General features: G+C 42.3%; 1 protein-coding gene across 1 annotated transcript; it reads left to right on the forward strand.

Annotated features, from left to right (window-relative positions):
- The first annotated feature begins 7268 nt into the window (after window positions 1-7268).
- LOC126990860 (uncharacterized) lies at window positions 7269-8436 on the forward strand. Its single transcript, XM_050849513.1, has 2 exons — window positions 7269-7695; window positions 7819-8436. Exons 1-2 carry the CDS (start codon window positions 7269-7271, stop codon window positions 8418-8420), a joined length of 1029 nt encoding a protein of 342 aa, XP_050705470.1. The 3' UTR covers window positions 8421-8436.
- The last annotated feature ends 8659 nt before the right edge of the window (window positions 8437-17095 follow it).

The raw sequence follows: 17095 nt of genomic DNA on the forward strand, positions 1-17095 counted from the left end.
TCGCTGATATCAGTTTCGGTCAATGCAAGCTTATGTTCTTCAAGGCCTTGAAAAATTTTCTTCGGGGCTGGAGTTGATGTCATGTTCTCTTTTGTAAATACGCTACTAAAGGTTGAGTTTAGGACCGACGCCATGCCTTTATCATCACTAATCGTATTGCCACTTAATAGTAGTGGGCCGATATTATTTTTAACAGTTTTCTTGTTTCTTATGTAACTGAAAAATAACTTTGGATTTTTCTTGGCATCAAGACACACACACACTTGATGGAGGAGGAGGCGGAGGAGGAGGAGGCGGAGGAGGAGGAGGAGGAGGAGGAGGAGTAAAACGCGTCCCCATTAGTTAGTGTTCTCCTTTCTCTTCATTCGCTTCCTCCCTTCCTCTCTACCTCCCTTCCTCTCTACCTCCCTTCCTCTCTACCTCCCTTCCTCTCTACCTCCCTTCCTCTCTACCTCCCTCCCTCCCTGTCTTTCCGCCTCCCTTCAACAACATTCTCTCTCTCTCTCTCTCTCAATGACGACACACACACACACACACTCATTCTATGTCTTTCTTTAAATTTAACGGGCTATCTCTTTTCACGACTCCTCCTCCGCCTTCCTGCAGAAGTGGTTAGCGCAGAGACCATCAACTCCTTCAAGAAACGCATTGATCGCCCCTTTGCTGCATCGAGAGTGATCTGAACCTCCCCGAGAGTAGATACACAAGTGCTTTAATCCTTCCCTGCAAGCCACTCCTATGGCAAACGGATTGATTAAATCACTGAACGCAGGCAGCCTAGTATGGAGCCAACAGGCTTTCTGCTGCCTGCTAGTAATGTTTCCATGTTTCCTCCTCTTCATCCTCCTTATATTTATTTCTCACAGGCACAATATTACACAAAGTCACCATTCCTTTAGTGCACACGAAGAAGAGGAGGAGGTGTGCTTAGATGGTAATGGAGGACTGAGACAGGAGATAAGAAGAGGTGGAGGAGAAGAGCACGAGGAGGAGAAGGAGGAGGAGGAGGAGGAAGAGGAAGAGGAAGAGTGAGAGGAGGATGAGGAGAGGACGAGGAGGAGGAGGAGGAAGAGGAAGAGGAAGAGGAATACATAGGAATACATAGGAAGAACAGACACCAGAAGACTATCGGTCTATGGCGAGGGTGTCTGTTTACTACCGCTACTACTAGTAATCTACGTGTGGTAGAACAGGACAGAATAGATGAAGAGGAAGAGGAGGAGGAGGAGGAGGAGGAGGAGATCACATTCTCAATGGGGTAACGGGGTTAGCAAGACACATAAGATAGGTAGGGAGAAGGAAAGGGAAGGGAAAGAGAAAGGGGAGAAGAGGAAGAAAAAGTATGTGGAGATGGAAAGAGGAAAAGTGAGATGAGTAGCAGTGGAATCAATAGTAGACTAATGTAGTAGTAGTAGTAGTAGTAGTAGTAGTAGTAGTAGTAGTTGTTGTAGTAGCAACAGCAGCAGCAGAAGCAGCAGCAGCAGCAGCAGTATGATGAAACATGAATAAAATATGAGGAAGGAGATGGAATAAATATTGAAGAAGATAGGGAAAGGGAGGAGGAGAGGAAGGGAAGAGTGAGGAAGAGGAGTAAAATACGGGATGTGGGGACTGATTACGGAACATTGCGAGCAGGGGGGAGGTAAGGATGGAAGGGGAGGGGAGGGGTGAGAGGGAAGAGAAAGAGGCTGAGGATAGGAGATAGGAAGAGAAATGGAGGAGGCGAGGTATGAGTAAGAGATAGGGCTTCGGGAGGTGAAGGGAAGAGACGAGAGGGATGCGGGGAAGGAAAAGAAGAAGGGGAAAGTGAGGGGACGATGTAATGGGAAGTGAGGGTAAGAAGAGGCAAGTGGAGCTAGATGGAAGGTGAAGGTGGACGGGAAGAAAAAAAGGGGAGAGGAGGGTGAGGGGAAAAGGAAAGTGGAGGTGAGGAAAAGAAGAGGAAGAAGGAAATGGTGACGGAAAGTGACAAGGAGAGTTAGAGTAAAGAAAAGGGGAAAGGGGAGGTGAAAGGACGTGGTAAAGGGGAGGCAAGGGCAATGAAGAGGGAGGGGAGATGAGGAAGAGGTAAGAAGTGCGAGAAGTAGGACAAGAGGGAGGTGAAGGGAAATGGTAAGGGGGAAGAGGGAAAGGGAGGTGAGGGGAAGGGGTGCAATTCCTCTCTTCACCGGCACATCTATTATGATGCCAATATCCCACCCCTCCTCTCCCCTCCTTCCTATTTGTCCAGTCACGAAGGGAGAGAGAGAGAGAGAGAAGAAGAAGAAGAAGAAGAAGAAGAAGAAGAAGAAGAAGAAGAAGAAGAAGAAAAGTAGGTCTTGAAGAAAGGAAGAACGCAGTGGCTGTCAGGGAGGGAGGAAGATAAAGAAGATTAAGAAGGAGGAGGAAGAGAGGAAGAAATATGGAGGAGGAGAAACATTCGATTCAGGAAAGAGACAGGACAAAACGACAAATATAAGAGAAAAAATATGATAGCAAGAAATATAAGAAAGAAAATAAAGGAAGGACAGGTAATGACAAGAAAGAAAAGAGAGAAGGAAGGAGAAGGAAGAAGTCAGATACAGGAGGTGAGAAGAAAAAAGGAAATAGAAGGAGGAAGAAATGATAGGAGAGATGATAAGGAAGAGGAAAAAAAATAACCAAAAAGATAGAGGAAAAATATTTGACATAAGATAAAAAAAGAAATAAAAAAGAAAAAAATATATATATATATGAAAGTAATAAAAAAAAAAAAAAATAATAATAAAATAAATAATAGTAATACTGATGATAATAATTGATAAAAAAAATGTAAAACAGATTAGAAATCTTTTTATTTTATCTTTTTTTTTTCTCATCTCATCTTATTCTTTTTTTTTTTTTTTTTCCGATTTTTTGGGGCAGTTTTTTTATTTCTTCTTTTTATATATATATATCATCATTTATTCTTTTTTTTTCTTTTGTTTCTATATTTATTAATTTATATTTTAATTTCATTTCTATCGCTCTCTTCTTTCTGTTGCCTTCATTATCCTCCTCCTCTGATCTTTCGAGCTCTCCCTCCTCCCTCCTCCTCCTCCTCCTCCAAGTGGATCTCCTGTCTTCCTGTTGTCCATCATGCCTCCTTTCCATCTCTTATTGTTACCCATGTTTTTTCTTCTCCTCCTCCTTCTAACCCGTCACGCTTTATGATCCTATTATCCTATCTACATCCTCCTCCTCCTCCTTTTCCTCCTCCTGTTCCTCCTCCTCTGTGTCCTGCGAGGCTACAGGTTCCTTGAACTGAAAGGACATCGTAGGAGAGAGAGAGAGAGAGAGAGAGAGAGAGAGAGAGAGAGAGAGAGAGAGAGAGAGAGAGAGAGAGAGAGAGAGAGAGAGAGAGAGAGAGAGAGAGAGAGAGAGAGAGAGAGAGAGCTAGAGTGAGAGAGAGAGAGAGAGAGAGAGAGAGAGAGAGAGAGAGAGAGAGAGAGAGAGAGAGAGAAGAGAGAGAAGAGAGAGAGAGAGAGAGAGAGAGAGAGAGAGAGAGAGAGAGAGAGAGAGAGAGAGAGAGAGAGAGAGAGAGAGAGAGAGACAGAGAGAGAGAGAGAGAGAGAGAGAGAGAGAGAGAGAGAGAGAGAGAGAGAGAGAGAGAGAGAGAGAGAGAGAGAGAGAGAGAGAGAGAGAGATTAATGATGACAAAGAAAAAGAGAAGTCAGTGACAGAGCAAGTTTGAGAAAAATATAATTAAAAAACGTACAAAAAAATTTTGTTTTTTTCAACTTTCTCTTCAGTTTTGTAACATTTTTCACATTGTCTTTAAACATATTTCATCCCCTTATTTTTACTTCATTTTGCTCTCCCTCAAGCTGAGGGAGAGCAAAATGAAGTAAAAATAAGGGGATGAAATATGTAAAAAGACAATGTGAAAAAAATATTACGAGAAAAAGCAAACCGAAGAGAAAGTTGAAAAGGGAAAACACAAAAACCCACAGAAAATGAGCTCCACCTTCCACAGGTTAATGACCACGAGGAAATCAGGTAATGCCAGGTGGAGTAATTAAGGCGAATTATGCACAGGTAACAGGTGCGACGGGGAGGAACGAGGGAGGGAGGGAGGAAGGAAAGAAGGAAGAAAGGAAGGAAGGAAGGAAGGAAGAAGGAGGGAAGGAAGGAGGAAGAAGAAAGGGAGGAAGGGAGGAGGAGGAAGAAAGAAAGGGAGTAAGGGAGGAGGAAGGAGGAGGAGGCATTGAGGGAGGGAAGGAGGGAGGAGGGAGGCTTTGAGGGAGGAAGGGAGGAGGGAGAGGAAGGAAGGAAGGAAGGAAGGAAGGGAGGAAGGGAGGAGGAAGGGAGGAAGGAGGGAGGAGGAGGCATTGCGGGAGGAAGGGGGAGGGAGGAAGAAAGAAAGTGAGGAAGAGAGGGAGGCATTGAGGGAGGGAAGGAGGGAGGAGGAGGGAGGGAGGAGGCACTGAGGGAGGAAGGGAGGAGGAGAGGAAGGCATGGAAACATGGACATGCGGGCAACAGAAAGCCTATTGGCTCATTACGAGGTCGCCTGCTTGGTGATTTAATCTGCTCGACCGCCACTTGGGGCTTGATGAGCAGATGAAAGCACTTCGATATTGAGGAGCAGATGAAAGCCCTCGTTATTCAGTTTACTCCCGACGCAGCAAATGACGGTCGATTCTATATTTGAAGGAGTTGATGGTATTCGCATTTACTACTTCTGAGGGAAGATTGTTCCAGTGGCGGATGACTCGGTTTGAAAAGAAACTCCTTCCAATGTCTGTGTTACATCGACTCGACTGAATGGGTAAACCGTTATTTCTAGTTCTTGAGTTGGTTTGCAGTTCAAAGAATTTGGAGTAATCGACGTTATTGAACTTTTTTAGATACTTGAAGACTTGAATCATATCCCCTCGTAGGCGTCTTTTCTCCAATGTAAAGAGATTGAGTCGCTTGAGTCGTTCCTCGTAACGGTTGAGCCCTTAAGGTTGGAATCATCTTTGTGGCGCGTCGTTGAATCCTTTCCAGTAAAGCAATGTCCTTTCTGTAATTAGGAGACCAGAACTGTACTGCATACTCGAGGTGCGGTCTTACCATGGAATTATACAAGGATAGCATCACGTCTGGTGTTTACACTCGAAGTTCCTCGCTATGAACCCGAGCATAGTGTTGGCTTTGTTGTGTGCTTTTTTACAGTGATTCGCGTGTTTCAGGCCACTGCTGATAGTGACTCCAAGATCCTTTTCCTCCTGAATCGCCTGCAGAGGTCTCCCATTCATGATGTATGTGTGGTTACTATTTTGGGACCCAATGTGCATGACTTTGCATTTGTCAACATTAAAGACATTTGCCATTTTTCCGACCATTCGATAATGTCATTGAGGTCTTTCTGAATGATTTCGCAGTCGTTCTTTGTGAGGGCCTCTCCACCCACCTTGGTGTCATCTGCAAATTTCGATATTGTGGATTTCAGTCCTGATTCTAGGTCACTGATATATATGATAAAGAGGATTGGTACCAACACTGACCCTTGAGGCACTCCACTAGTGACTGGAAGCTAATTAGGCCATGAGCCAGCATAGGGGGTAACTTGTACCCCCCCCAGGATCCTCTGTGAGTGGTCTCATTTTGTTCAGGAGTCACTTCTGGTCACAAAAATGAAATGTTAACAGATATCCGTAGGGATCGATAAAAGTTACGGCCAATTTTCTTTGATTACCGGCGATAATTTCAACGTAATCACCCGCCTCACTCCAAAATCTTACAGAGGATATTTAATTACTATTTCTTTGGTCAAAACCACGTTTTTTGTAGCCAGAGTGTTCTATGACATAAGAGACGTAAAATAGTCCACAATTTGCAGTGCTGTTACATATTTGAGCAGAAAATAACATTTAATATTACTTTTTCTAGGGTTATTATTGCATTACTTTGCTTTCAAGCAATTAATACATGTAAGTTACTTTTAAAATTTACAGAAGCTACGTAAGCTAATGTACTACTTTTCTTTTCAGGTATTGGTTGTAACTGCATGTGCATGTTTGGCCTAGAAGCATGAATAACCCCAGGAAAAAAATGAAAGGGGAAGTTGGGGATGGTGGTGGTGATCGTAGTTTAGAAACTATGATGGAAAGCAATGATGTATTGCCAAAGTGCATAATACACTTTTCAAAAAGCACTTGCACTAAAGTTACACAACTTTCAGAAGAAAGTTTCAACAAACTTCAGGACATACGCAGACGGAGGATGATGCAACCCGAGGGATCACCATACAGAATGTCGGAAATATGCTTACAAATTCCCATTTCCTATTCAGAGAAAGAAGCATTGGGATATCATCGGGACTGCTATCAATTCTTTACTGGCAACTTGAATCGCCTGAAACATGATGAAATTCCTTCAACATCCAGGTTACACAGGAAAACATCAAATGTAGGAATTATTTTTCCTGCTGAGTGTATATTTTGCGATAAAAAAGGAAGATGCAAAGTGAAAAGGAAAGGTGCCTGGACAACAGAACCACTGGCAAAGTTTGAATTTGGGGGAGGAGAAACAGTTCTTAAAACAGCAGAATCAGAAAATGACTATTTACTATTGAAGAAGATTAAAGGTTTTGACTTGTTTGCCTGTGAAGCTCAGTACCATCCAAGCTGTCGCAAAAATTATACTCGAAAGACACTTTGGCTTAGCACAGATGAAAGTAATGTATCGCAACAAACTGAAATGGAATTGACCCATCAAAATGCCTTCCATAAAGTGTGTGCTATAATAGAAGACAAAATAATAAACAGACAAGATTTAGTGCTTCTCAAAGACCTCAAAGTGGAATATACTGCTGCACTAGAAGGAACTCCATTTGCTAATCCTAGATACCGGTTTGAAAACTTAATGGCAAAAATCATGAAATGCTATGGAAAACAGTTATCGTTTTTGCAGCATTGAGGTACAAAATTTAACTCAAGTGTTGTGTATGCATCCTCATCAAGACTGGATACTTTTGCTCAAAAATTGTATGAACTGAGCAGTACAGAGAAAATCAATGATGCTGCACTCCAATTGCATGCGAATATAATTCAGAAATTCAAGGAGTCTGGATCAACAGTATGGCCCCCAACTGCCAAAGATTTAGAACATCAAGATGATGTACTTCCAAGAGATTTAGAGAAGTTCATTTTCACTCTTATAACAGGTGATGTGACAAGTCCACTTACTGCAAAAAACAGCCGTTTAGTCCAGTCCCTGGGCCAAGACCTATGCCGTGCTGCTACTAGAGGCCAGTGGAAACTGCCCAAGCACATTCTTCTGTGTATGACCTTACGTCACATGTTTCGAAGCAGTGAGCTCATAACGTTGATCAGTCGATTGGGACACTGTGAGAATTATTCTTTTTCAGCAGAACTAGAAACCGCGCTTGCAATAATGGTAGAAAAATCTTCCTATCTGCTGACAAATCAGATAGTTACTAATCCACCCGAGAATTCTCTGTTCCATAGTGACTTTGACAACTTCGATCAATTTACAACGGCTGGCTCGGTCCACACTGCACATGGGATAATGCTACAAGAAGTCGGTGACCAAGGTGATATCTCAGCTGAAACCAGAGAACGATCATCCCTCCAGCGAACAAAACAGAGGTCGTTGGACATAAGTTTTAGCAGTAGTGAGATGCCAGAGTGCTATATCACCAAGCGAAGAAGCCCTTCCTTCACCATTACGGAATGGACATGTCCATCAGGTAAGTAGCTTCCACTCATTATCCTCTCTCACTACGAGCATTTTGACATCCACTGCTCTCCCCTATATTTCTTTTATAATGCCATCCATATATGCAAGTGTAAAAATCATAATTTCTTTACAGGACCTGATGCTGTACAGCAAGCCTCCAGGAAGAATGTACTGTGGTTGTTCAGCAGATGGATAAGCAGCAACGTTGATCAAGAGGTTTCAAGCTGGGCTGGTTTTGTATCCCTCACCGGTGAATTTCCACAACAGACAACCACAGTTGACTACTATCCTGTAATTAACCATCCTATTACAGACTACAAGACAGTTCTACAGTGTCTCCTCAACTCTGAAGCAGCAACAAGGGAGGTTGGTCAGGAATATGTCATCACTACATTCGACCTAGGTGTCTGCATGAAGGCTTATCCCATTATATGGAGTGATCCATCTCGTTACAGCAAGCATATTGTCATGATGGGATCATTTCACATTGTTTGTGGCTACCTCAGGATGCTTGGCAAGAAGATGAGTGGTAGTGGGTTGGATGATATATTTATAGAAGGTGGTCTCCTCACATCTGGCTCTATGCAAGGAGTGATGAATGGGAAGAACTACAGCAGAAGTATGGTATGTCACAAGACAATGCTTAAGGCGCCTGAGCGGCTCTTGATGACCGAGTTCCTCAAAAAAAGTGAAAAAGGAGACCTATGCACTTCACATGGAGAAAAAGTATCTTAAGGGAGTTGATTGAATCACCAAGTCGTGAAACCCTTGAAGCAGCATGCAGTAATGATGGTATCTCCTCAATCATCAATGAATACTTAGAATTTAAGCAAGAGGTCAGAGAAGGTGCCTTGGGGAAAACTGCCACATTCTGGATGTCGTACATTGATCATGTTTGGTTAATTCTGGATGTAGTGAGAGCTGTAAAGGACAATGATTATGCTCTATATGCCCAGTCTCTCTTCAGAATGGCAGATCTCTTCTTTAGTTTTGATGGACAGAACTATTCTCGGTATTTGACATTCTTTGCAGTATTTTTAGCTAATGTGTCAACATCACATCCAGGCTCCCAAGCACTTCTGAAAAGGGGCGCATTTAGTGTAGCAAGGTCTTTCATTCCTGGAAACCGGTGTCCAGTCGACAAGACAATTGAAGAGACCTTCATGCGTCATTCCAAATCTCATGGGGGTCCAGGTGGTACAGGAGTTGGTCTAACTGGACTAGTCAGTGATTATAAGGCCTACCAGCGATGGGTGAAAACTACACATGAGCAAACCCAGTTTGTTGAAGTCATGTTATCTTTGCAGACATGCTCTCTGAGTCACGACAAAGTAGGAAACACAAAGACTTGCGCCCAACTGAAGTAAAGAAGGGCGAACAACAAGTGAAAAAACTGTGGCAGCAATTACTAGTTTTATCAACCCTTTGACATACCTGACAAAACCAAGCTTTATTGTTTGTCATCAGGTGCAACAACATCACTCGAGATTGAGAGAGACGTACTGCGTGCAGAAGAAGCAGGGAAAGAAGCCAAAGAACAGTTCATAAGGCAGAGACTTGAAACAAAGGAACATTTCTTTGAACCTCTAAAAAAACTAAAACTGAAAACTATGGGTAACAACAAGAAAACTGTGAAAATCCCTACCATCCAAAACAAAATTATTGAATATCGCCACCAAGGTAATGTTTTTCTCCAGCTGCTAATGAAAGTACAAAAAGAAGGAATAATATCTGTAAATGAGTTCATGACATACCCATTGACACCTGTCCCCTACAGTTTAGCCACAGCAGATGGCTACTTCATCAAGACAGACAAAGCCAAAGGCTTCCAGTTTCTCATCCGAGATCTTGAGAATGACATACTGCCACCTTATGAAAAGACACTGACTATTGAAGATGGAAATGCATTGTTCCACTACATGCGTGAACTTCCAGATAACTTCAAGGGCATCTGCCTAAAGCTGTTTGACATGAAAGTGAGAGGAACAGATGTGATATTCAGCACCGACACATACCAACCCAACTCAGTCAAATCTGAAGAGAGAAAGAGGCGAGGATGTGGAGAGAAGCTTATCCTTCATGGAGAAATGACAAAAAGACCATCTGACTGGAAAGCATTTCTAGCTAATGATGAAAATAAGACACAGTTGACGAGACTACTTCTCCGAGTTTGGAGTAAAGATGATATGGCAGAAAAATATGAAAACCAGAAATGTATTGTTGCTGTTGATGGACAGGCTTACTGTCTTTACTCTGCTGACAAGAAACAAGTCAAAACAGAACAAATACAAGCACTTTCTTCAAACCAGGAAGAAACTGATTCCAGAATAGTCCTGTACTGCAAGTATGCCCAGGATCAAGGATATGAATATGTTCGTGTTCGCAGTCCTGACAGTGATGTATTCTTTATTCTCTTGCACCATGCATCATCCCTATCTTGCAAAATTATATTTGACACAGGTACAGGAAATAACAAGCGTCTGATCAACATGACAGACTTCATAGGAAACCTCACACAGGAGTACTGCACAGCTCTTACTGCCTTACATGCATTCACCCATTGCGACTCAACTAGTGCTTTCAAAGGAATTGGTAAGGTGAAGCCCATCAAAGTAATGCAGAAGAATCCTAGGTTCCAGAGGGTCCTTGCTAAGCTCGGGGAGGAATGATGTGTTTCTGAAGAGGTTGTTTCTGGCCTGGAAGCTTTCACATGTGCAATTTATGGAAGAAGTCGTGTCACAAGTGTAGATGAATTAAGATGTATCCTCATCCAAGAGAAATGTGAAAGTAAATCTGTAAAATTAAACAAATTGCCAAATGTTGATCTCTACAGCTTTCCTCCATGCAAGAGAGCCCTCCAACAACACATTTTCCGAGCAAACTATCAGATGGCAATATGGAGACGTGCAAGTGAACCTATTATTGATGTACCCAATGCTACGGATGGTCATGGTTGGACCTACGTTTGTGGTGAAATGGTGCCTCTTTGGTATGAAGGGAACTGCTTACCGCAAATCCTTGTAGACGATTGCAGGATTCTGAATGAGAAGGATGCAGAGGACAATGATAGTAGTAGTGAAGATGAAAGTAACGAGGATCTGTATGAACTGACTGATTCTGACTTTGAAGACGACTACTGATTCTTTAGCTTTTAATAAGAAAAAAAATGCATGATGTTTAGAACCATACTTTTGAAAAAAAATACACCTTCTCAATGATATTAGCGCAATTATATTATATTTTTACTTTAATCACTTTTTCACACATAACAAGTAACAGTACTAAGCTAATAACTATGCATTCTTTAAGTTGATTATTTAAGTTGCATTCAGTTTCGGTATGATTAAAGGAAGTAAAGTATTTTGTTATTAATTAAAGACCTTTCCATGACAAGAGCTTATTATATGCAATTATATACATTTATTTTGATGTGGGTAAGCCTCAATGATGGGTTCACAGACTGGCATCCACAGGTACTGGCAAATGCAACCTATGGATATGTTCACCGTTTTAACATGATATCTGTAAAGCTCTCAAAATTGTGCTCCTCAAAAGGGTGAATGTTACATAAAATTTCAATGCCAATTAATGCATTGGAACTAGTATTCATGGATGCCATTATCAATATGTGTTTAGTAAGTTCTGATAAAAAATCCATTCAATAATTCTAGGGAAAATACTATTTTAAGTGTTATTTTCTGCTCAAATATGTAACAGCACTGCAAATTGTGGACTATTTTACGTCTCTTATGTCATAGAACACTCTGGCTACAAAAAACGTGGTTTTGACCAAAGAAATAGTAATTAAATATCCTCTGTAAGATTTTGGAGTGAGGCGGGTGATTACGTTGAAATTATCGCCGGTAATCAAAGAAAATTGGCCGTAACTTTTATCGATCCCTACGGATATCTGTTAACATTTCATTTTTGTGACCAGAAGTGACTCCTGAACAAAATGAGACCACTCACAGAGGATCCTGGGGGGGGTACAAGTTACCCCCCCCTGGCTCATGGCCTAAATCGGAAGGCTGTCCGTTGAGTAGTACTCGCTGTTTTCTGTCGGTGAGCCAATCTCTTATCCACGCGGTCAGATTGGCTCCGATGCCCGCCGAGTGCAGTTTCTTGAGGAATCGCTCGTACGGTACTTTGTCGAAGGCTTTCTGAAGGTCCAGGTATATAACATCACTGGGGATGTGGGCATCCCAGTTCTTGTATATACCTTGGAAGAAGTTTCATAAATTCGCTAGGCAGGAGCGCTTGTTTCTGAAGCCATGCTGGGTGTCGGAGATTATATTATTGTTTTCTAGAAACTTAACAAGTTTATCTCTAATAATCTTTTCGAGTATTTTTCCTGCCACTGATGTCAAACTTATGGGCCTTTAGTTTAATGCAACGCTTTTGTCTCCTTTTTTGAAAATCGGTGTTACGTTCGCCATTTTCCAGTCTTCCGGGACCTTGTTTAGATGAACTGACCAGTTGAATATGTTAGTGAGTGGTTGAAGTATTTGTTGTTTAAGCTCTTTTAATAACCGCGGGGACAAATTGTCGGGTCCCGTTGACTTGTTCGTGTCGAGTTTGTCCAAGTACTTTTTTACTTCTTGGTCGCATATTGAGTCAATTTCCAGCGGTGTGATCTCACTCGGCGGGTCAGGACCCTCGGGAATGGTTTCGATGTCCTCGACTGTGAATACGGATGCGAAGTTACTGTTGAGGATTCTGGCCATCTGTTTACTGTCCTGAGTTACAGATCCAGTCTCGTCTGTCAGGGAACCAATTTTTGAATTTACTTTCTTTTGCAATCTTATGTACGTGAAGAATTTCTTGGAGTTAGTTTCGATTTCGCGCTCTATTTGCTTTTCATAGTTGCGTTTGCTACTCCGAATAAGGCTGCGACAAGCTCTGAGGCTGTTGTGGTACTGTGTACTGGCTTTGGCAGTAGCATTCTCTTTCATCAAATTATAATTCCTTTTTTTTAGGTTTACTGCCCTTTTTATTTCTCTGGTCATCCACGGTGGATCTATGGCCCCATTTACTCGCCTGGAAGGAAGGAAGGAAGGAAGGGAGGGAGGCATTGAAGAAGGAAGGAAGGAAGGAAGAAAGGAAGGAAGGTAGGGAGGAAGGGAGAGAGGAAGAACAGAATGAAAGAGAAAAATAAATGAATGAAGGAATGAAGGAATCAAGAAAAACTGATAAAAGAAAAAAACGAGTGAATGAATGAATGAAGGAAGGAATCAAGAAAAAATGATAAAAGAAAAGAAACAAGTGAATGAATGAATGAAGGATGGAAGGAAGGAAGAACAAAAAAGAAGTGTAAGAAGGAAATGGGAGATGAAGGACGGATATGGAGGATAAAATATACAGAGATAGATAGATAAGTAAACAGAGCAGAAATAGAAGCATAATAGACAAGGAAATGTAACTGTCTGAAGGGAAATCAAACACCGAAGAAAGAAGAAGAAGAAAGAGGAAGGGAAGGGAGAGAAGGAAGACAGCGAGAGGGGAAGAGAGGAAAAGGGAAGGGTGATGAAGAGGGGAGGAGAGAGGGAGAGAGAACGTGAGCAAGAGGGTGATACTGTGATGGCTAAACAAGGGGAAGGGAATTAAGAAAAGGAGGGAAGGAAGGAGGGAAGGAGGAGGATGAGACAACGATGCAAAGGAGAGAACAGAGGGAGAGGGTGGATAAACAAGGTAAACAGGACAACGGAAGATAATGTACAAGGAAAGCTCTGATAAAAATGAAGAAGAGGATAATGAAAAGCTAATCTCTGCGAGGCAAACATGAGAAAGGAAAACGTTTTGATAGAAGATAAGAGAGGAGAGACGCTGAAAAAGATTGGAAGTTAAGGAAAATAAGTAAAGAGGAAAATAAGGAAAAATTGATTAGTGTGAGGATTACAGTGCACGGAGGAGGAGGAGGAGTACAAAGAAGTACAATGGAAAAGCAAACAGCAACAAACCTCTTGGTCCTAACTAGGCTGTTTGTTGTTGCTACCATGTACTCTAATCTACGAGTCAGAGACAGGACAGCAAAGGCGAAGGCTCTTCCCCTCCCACCAGTCCCTCCAGCCGAGGCTAGCACGAAAAGAAAGAATACATGTAGTATAGAAAAAACACAATAGTATAGAAAAACTACAATTAGTATAGAAAAACTACAATAAGGAGGAGGAGGAGGAGGAGGAGGAGGAGGAGGAGGAGAAGAAACATTGAAACATAACAAGAATAAAGGAAGAGAAGAGGAAGAGGCTTACGATGCGGAAAGAAGATAAAGCGATGGTCTTCTAGACAAAAGAATGAGAAGAGAGAAAAAATAGATGATGATGTTGGTGAAGATAGCAGAAAAAAAGAGTAAATATGAAACGACAGTAACAACAAACAAATGAAACAAAGTATATAATCAATAAACAAGAATGAAAGGAAACGAAGAGAGAAAAAAGAAAAAAATTCATTGGTAAACAAACCGAATAATCTACTAACTATTTGACTGACAGAATGACCTACTGGCAGACTGACTGACTAACTATATGACAAACTGATAATGCCCATGACTCTGTGACTGACTGACTAGCTGCTGGACTGACAAACTAATATACTAATGGAATGACTGATTGACTGACGGATTGACTGAATATTAGCGGATTTATATTGTCTGGCTTTGAGACTGACTAACTATATGACGGACTGATAAACTAAACCAACTCAAAAACATATTCTCCTTTCTTTGTTTCCAAAACGTTGATTCCTTTGTCGATAAAAAACACGTCGCAATAACTCGTTATCCTTTCTTTGTTCTCAAAAAGTCGATTCCTTTGTCGATAAAACTAAGACATCGCAACAACTCATTTTCCTTCCTTTAAAGGTCAGTATCCCACCCCGACATTTACGTCAGGGTCAGCATCCCACCCCGACATTTACGTCAGGGTCAGCATCCCACCCCGACATTTACGTCAGGGTCAGCATCCCACCCCGACATTTACGTCAGGGTCAGCATCCCACCCCAACATTCAAGCTGGGGTCAGCATCCCACCCCAACATTCAAGCTGGGGTCAGCATCCCACCCCAACATTCAAGCTGGGGTCAGCATCCCACCCCGACAGTTAAGTCAGGGTCATCATCCCACCCCGACAATTAAGTCAGGGTCAGCATCCCACCCCGACAGTTAAGTCAGGGTCAGCATCCCACCCCGACAGTTAAGTCAGGGCCAGCATCCCACCCCGACAGTTAAGTCAGGGTCAGCATCCCATAGAGAGCCGAAAATGTTGAGTATGACTTTTTCCTTTTTAAGATGTTGTGTTTCTATCGTATTCTTTTTGCTGGTGTTCTTTTTTCTGTATTTTCCTCATGCTGGTTTTCTCTTTCTTCTTTTTCCTTTTTCTGGTGTTGTTTCTACTGTATATCGGCTTTTCTTGGTGCCGTATCCTGCTACAGACGAATCTCCTTCACCCCTGAGAAGCCTCGCCCGTACCAACATACCACACCAAAGTCCTTTATCCTAGCTGTTTGTTTTGCTAGTGTTGTGTTTTGTATCTGATTTCTTTTTTCTGGCATTCCTTTTCTGTATTATCCTGTCTCCGGTATTATTTTTCTTTATTTGTCGTGTGACAGTATTGTGTAGAGTATCTACATCGCCTCTACCTGGTGCCGTATCTTGCTACAGGGGTCTCCTTCACCCCAGAGAAGGCTCACCCATACCAATACACCACACCAAAGGCCTTCATGCTGGATTTTTGTGTTTTTGTTTTATTTTCCTCCTTTTCTCATCTGTGCTTCAATCTTATCTATTTCCTGGAATTCCTCTCCTGTATTATCCTCTTTCTGATGTTTTTTTTAGTTTATTTTCCTTTTTTCGGTGTTTTATTTGTAATATCCCTGTCGTGGAGTTGTTCTGAAATCGCCTTTCCTTGGTGCTGTGTGTTGATACGAATGAACCTCCTTCACCCCAGAAAAGACCCGCCCATACCAACACACAACACCAAACGCACTCCCTTCCCCCCGCCCCTGGACACTCGGGATCTACGGCACCGCCATGGACGCCCCGAGGGAGCCGAGACGCCCTGCCGGAACCCCTAAGCCCTGCGACGCTCGCCAGGGAGACCTTGGGCTCCCTGACGCTCCCTAGCACCGCCGAGGCGGGGGAGGGCAAGGACTCCAGACAACTGCAGAACAGCTCCAGACGGGAATAATAAATTAATTGTAAACACCGTGACGGCGCAAAGGCTGCGTTTGTCGAGTCTGGGATGGCAGGACGCCGGCCGAGTGTTTTGGCGCGGCATCCGCTTCCCCTTTTTTTCTGTGTTCTCTCATTGTTATATGAGAGAGAGAGAGAGAGAGAGAGAGAGAGAGAGAGAGAGAGAGAGAGAGAGAGAGAGAGAGAGAGAGAGAGAGAGAGAGAGAGAGAGAGAGAGAGAGAGAGACCATTTTAATAGGTATAATGCTTTCGTAATTCTTTAATCAGTTGATATTGCTGTTATTACCAATTCTATCTATTTATCTATCTGCACCCCCACCCTTCCCCAACACCGTATATTAATGCATAGGTCTTCCTCCTCCTCCTCCTCCTCCTCCTTCGCCTTTGCGTCCTGTGTCTCTGACTCGTAGATTAGAGTAGATGGTAGCAACAAGAGACCAAGAGGTCTGTTGCTGTTTGCTTTTCCTTTGTACCCTTTTGTACTCCTCCTCCTCCTCCTCCTCCTCCTCCTCCTCTTCCTCCTCCTCCTCCTTCTACTTTTCCTCTTCCATCTCCACGTATGTTGTATTCCTGTTGTTATTTATGCTCTTTATTAAATTTGTTTTTCTTATCCACCTTTTTCTGTATTTCTTCTAAAAACTCCCTTCTCTTTTATTTCCTCCTCCTTATCCTCCCTTTTTATCAATATTTTTCTTCTTCTTCTTCATCCCTTTTTAGTTGTTGCTCCTGTTTCATGTTTATTTTAATCCATTTTCCTTATTTTTCAATATTTCTTTTCATTTTCATCTCATTTAATTCAGGCCTTGAGCTGCTTCCTTGACTGTAAACAAAAAATAACAACAACGACATTCTCTCCGCATTACGTTCTTTTCCTAATCTTCTACTATAATTAAATCTTCATTATTCTCCTCCCCCTCTTCCTCCTATTTTACTTTATTTTAAATACCAGACGACCATTTGTGTTATATCTCCTTTTTATCTCATTACCTCTCCTCCTCCTCCTCCTGCTCCTCCTCCAGGTAACAGCTTGTCACCTGAGGCGGTGGGCGTGGCAATGATACAAAAACCTCCAGTGGGCGACGGCTCTCTCTCTCTCTCCACTGCAATTTTAGCGACCTACTCTGAATGAATATTTCATTTTTCATTCCTCCTCTCTCTTATTCCTCCTCCTACACCTCTTAGGCATATTGTTTCTATTCCTGTCCTCATCTCTTGTCACACCTTT

Source organism: Eriocheir sinensis, unplaced genomic scaffold, assembly GCF_024679095.1.
Source record: "Eriocheir sinensis breed Jianghai 21 unplaced genomic scaffold, ASM2467909v1 Scaffold216, whole genome shotgun sequence".
Lineage (NCBI taxonomy): Eukaryota > Metazoa > Arthropoda > Malacostraca > Decapoda > Varunidae > Eriocheir > Eriocheir sinensis.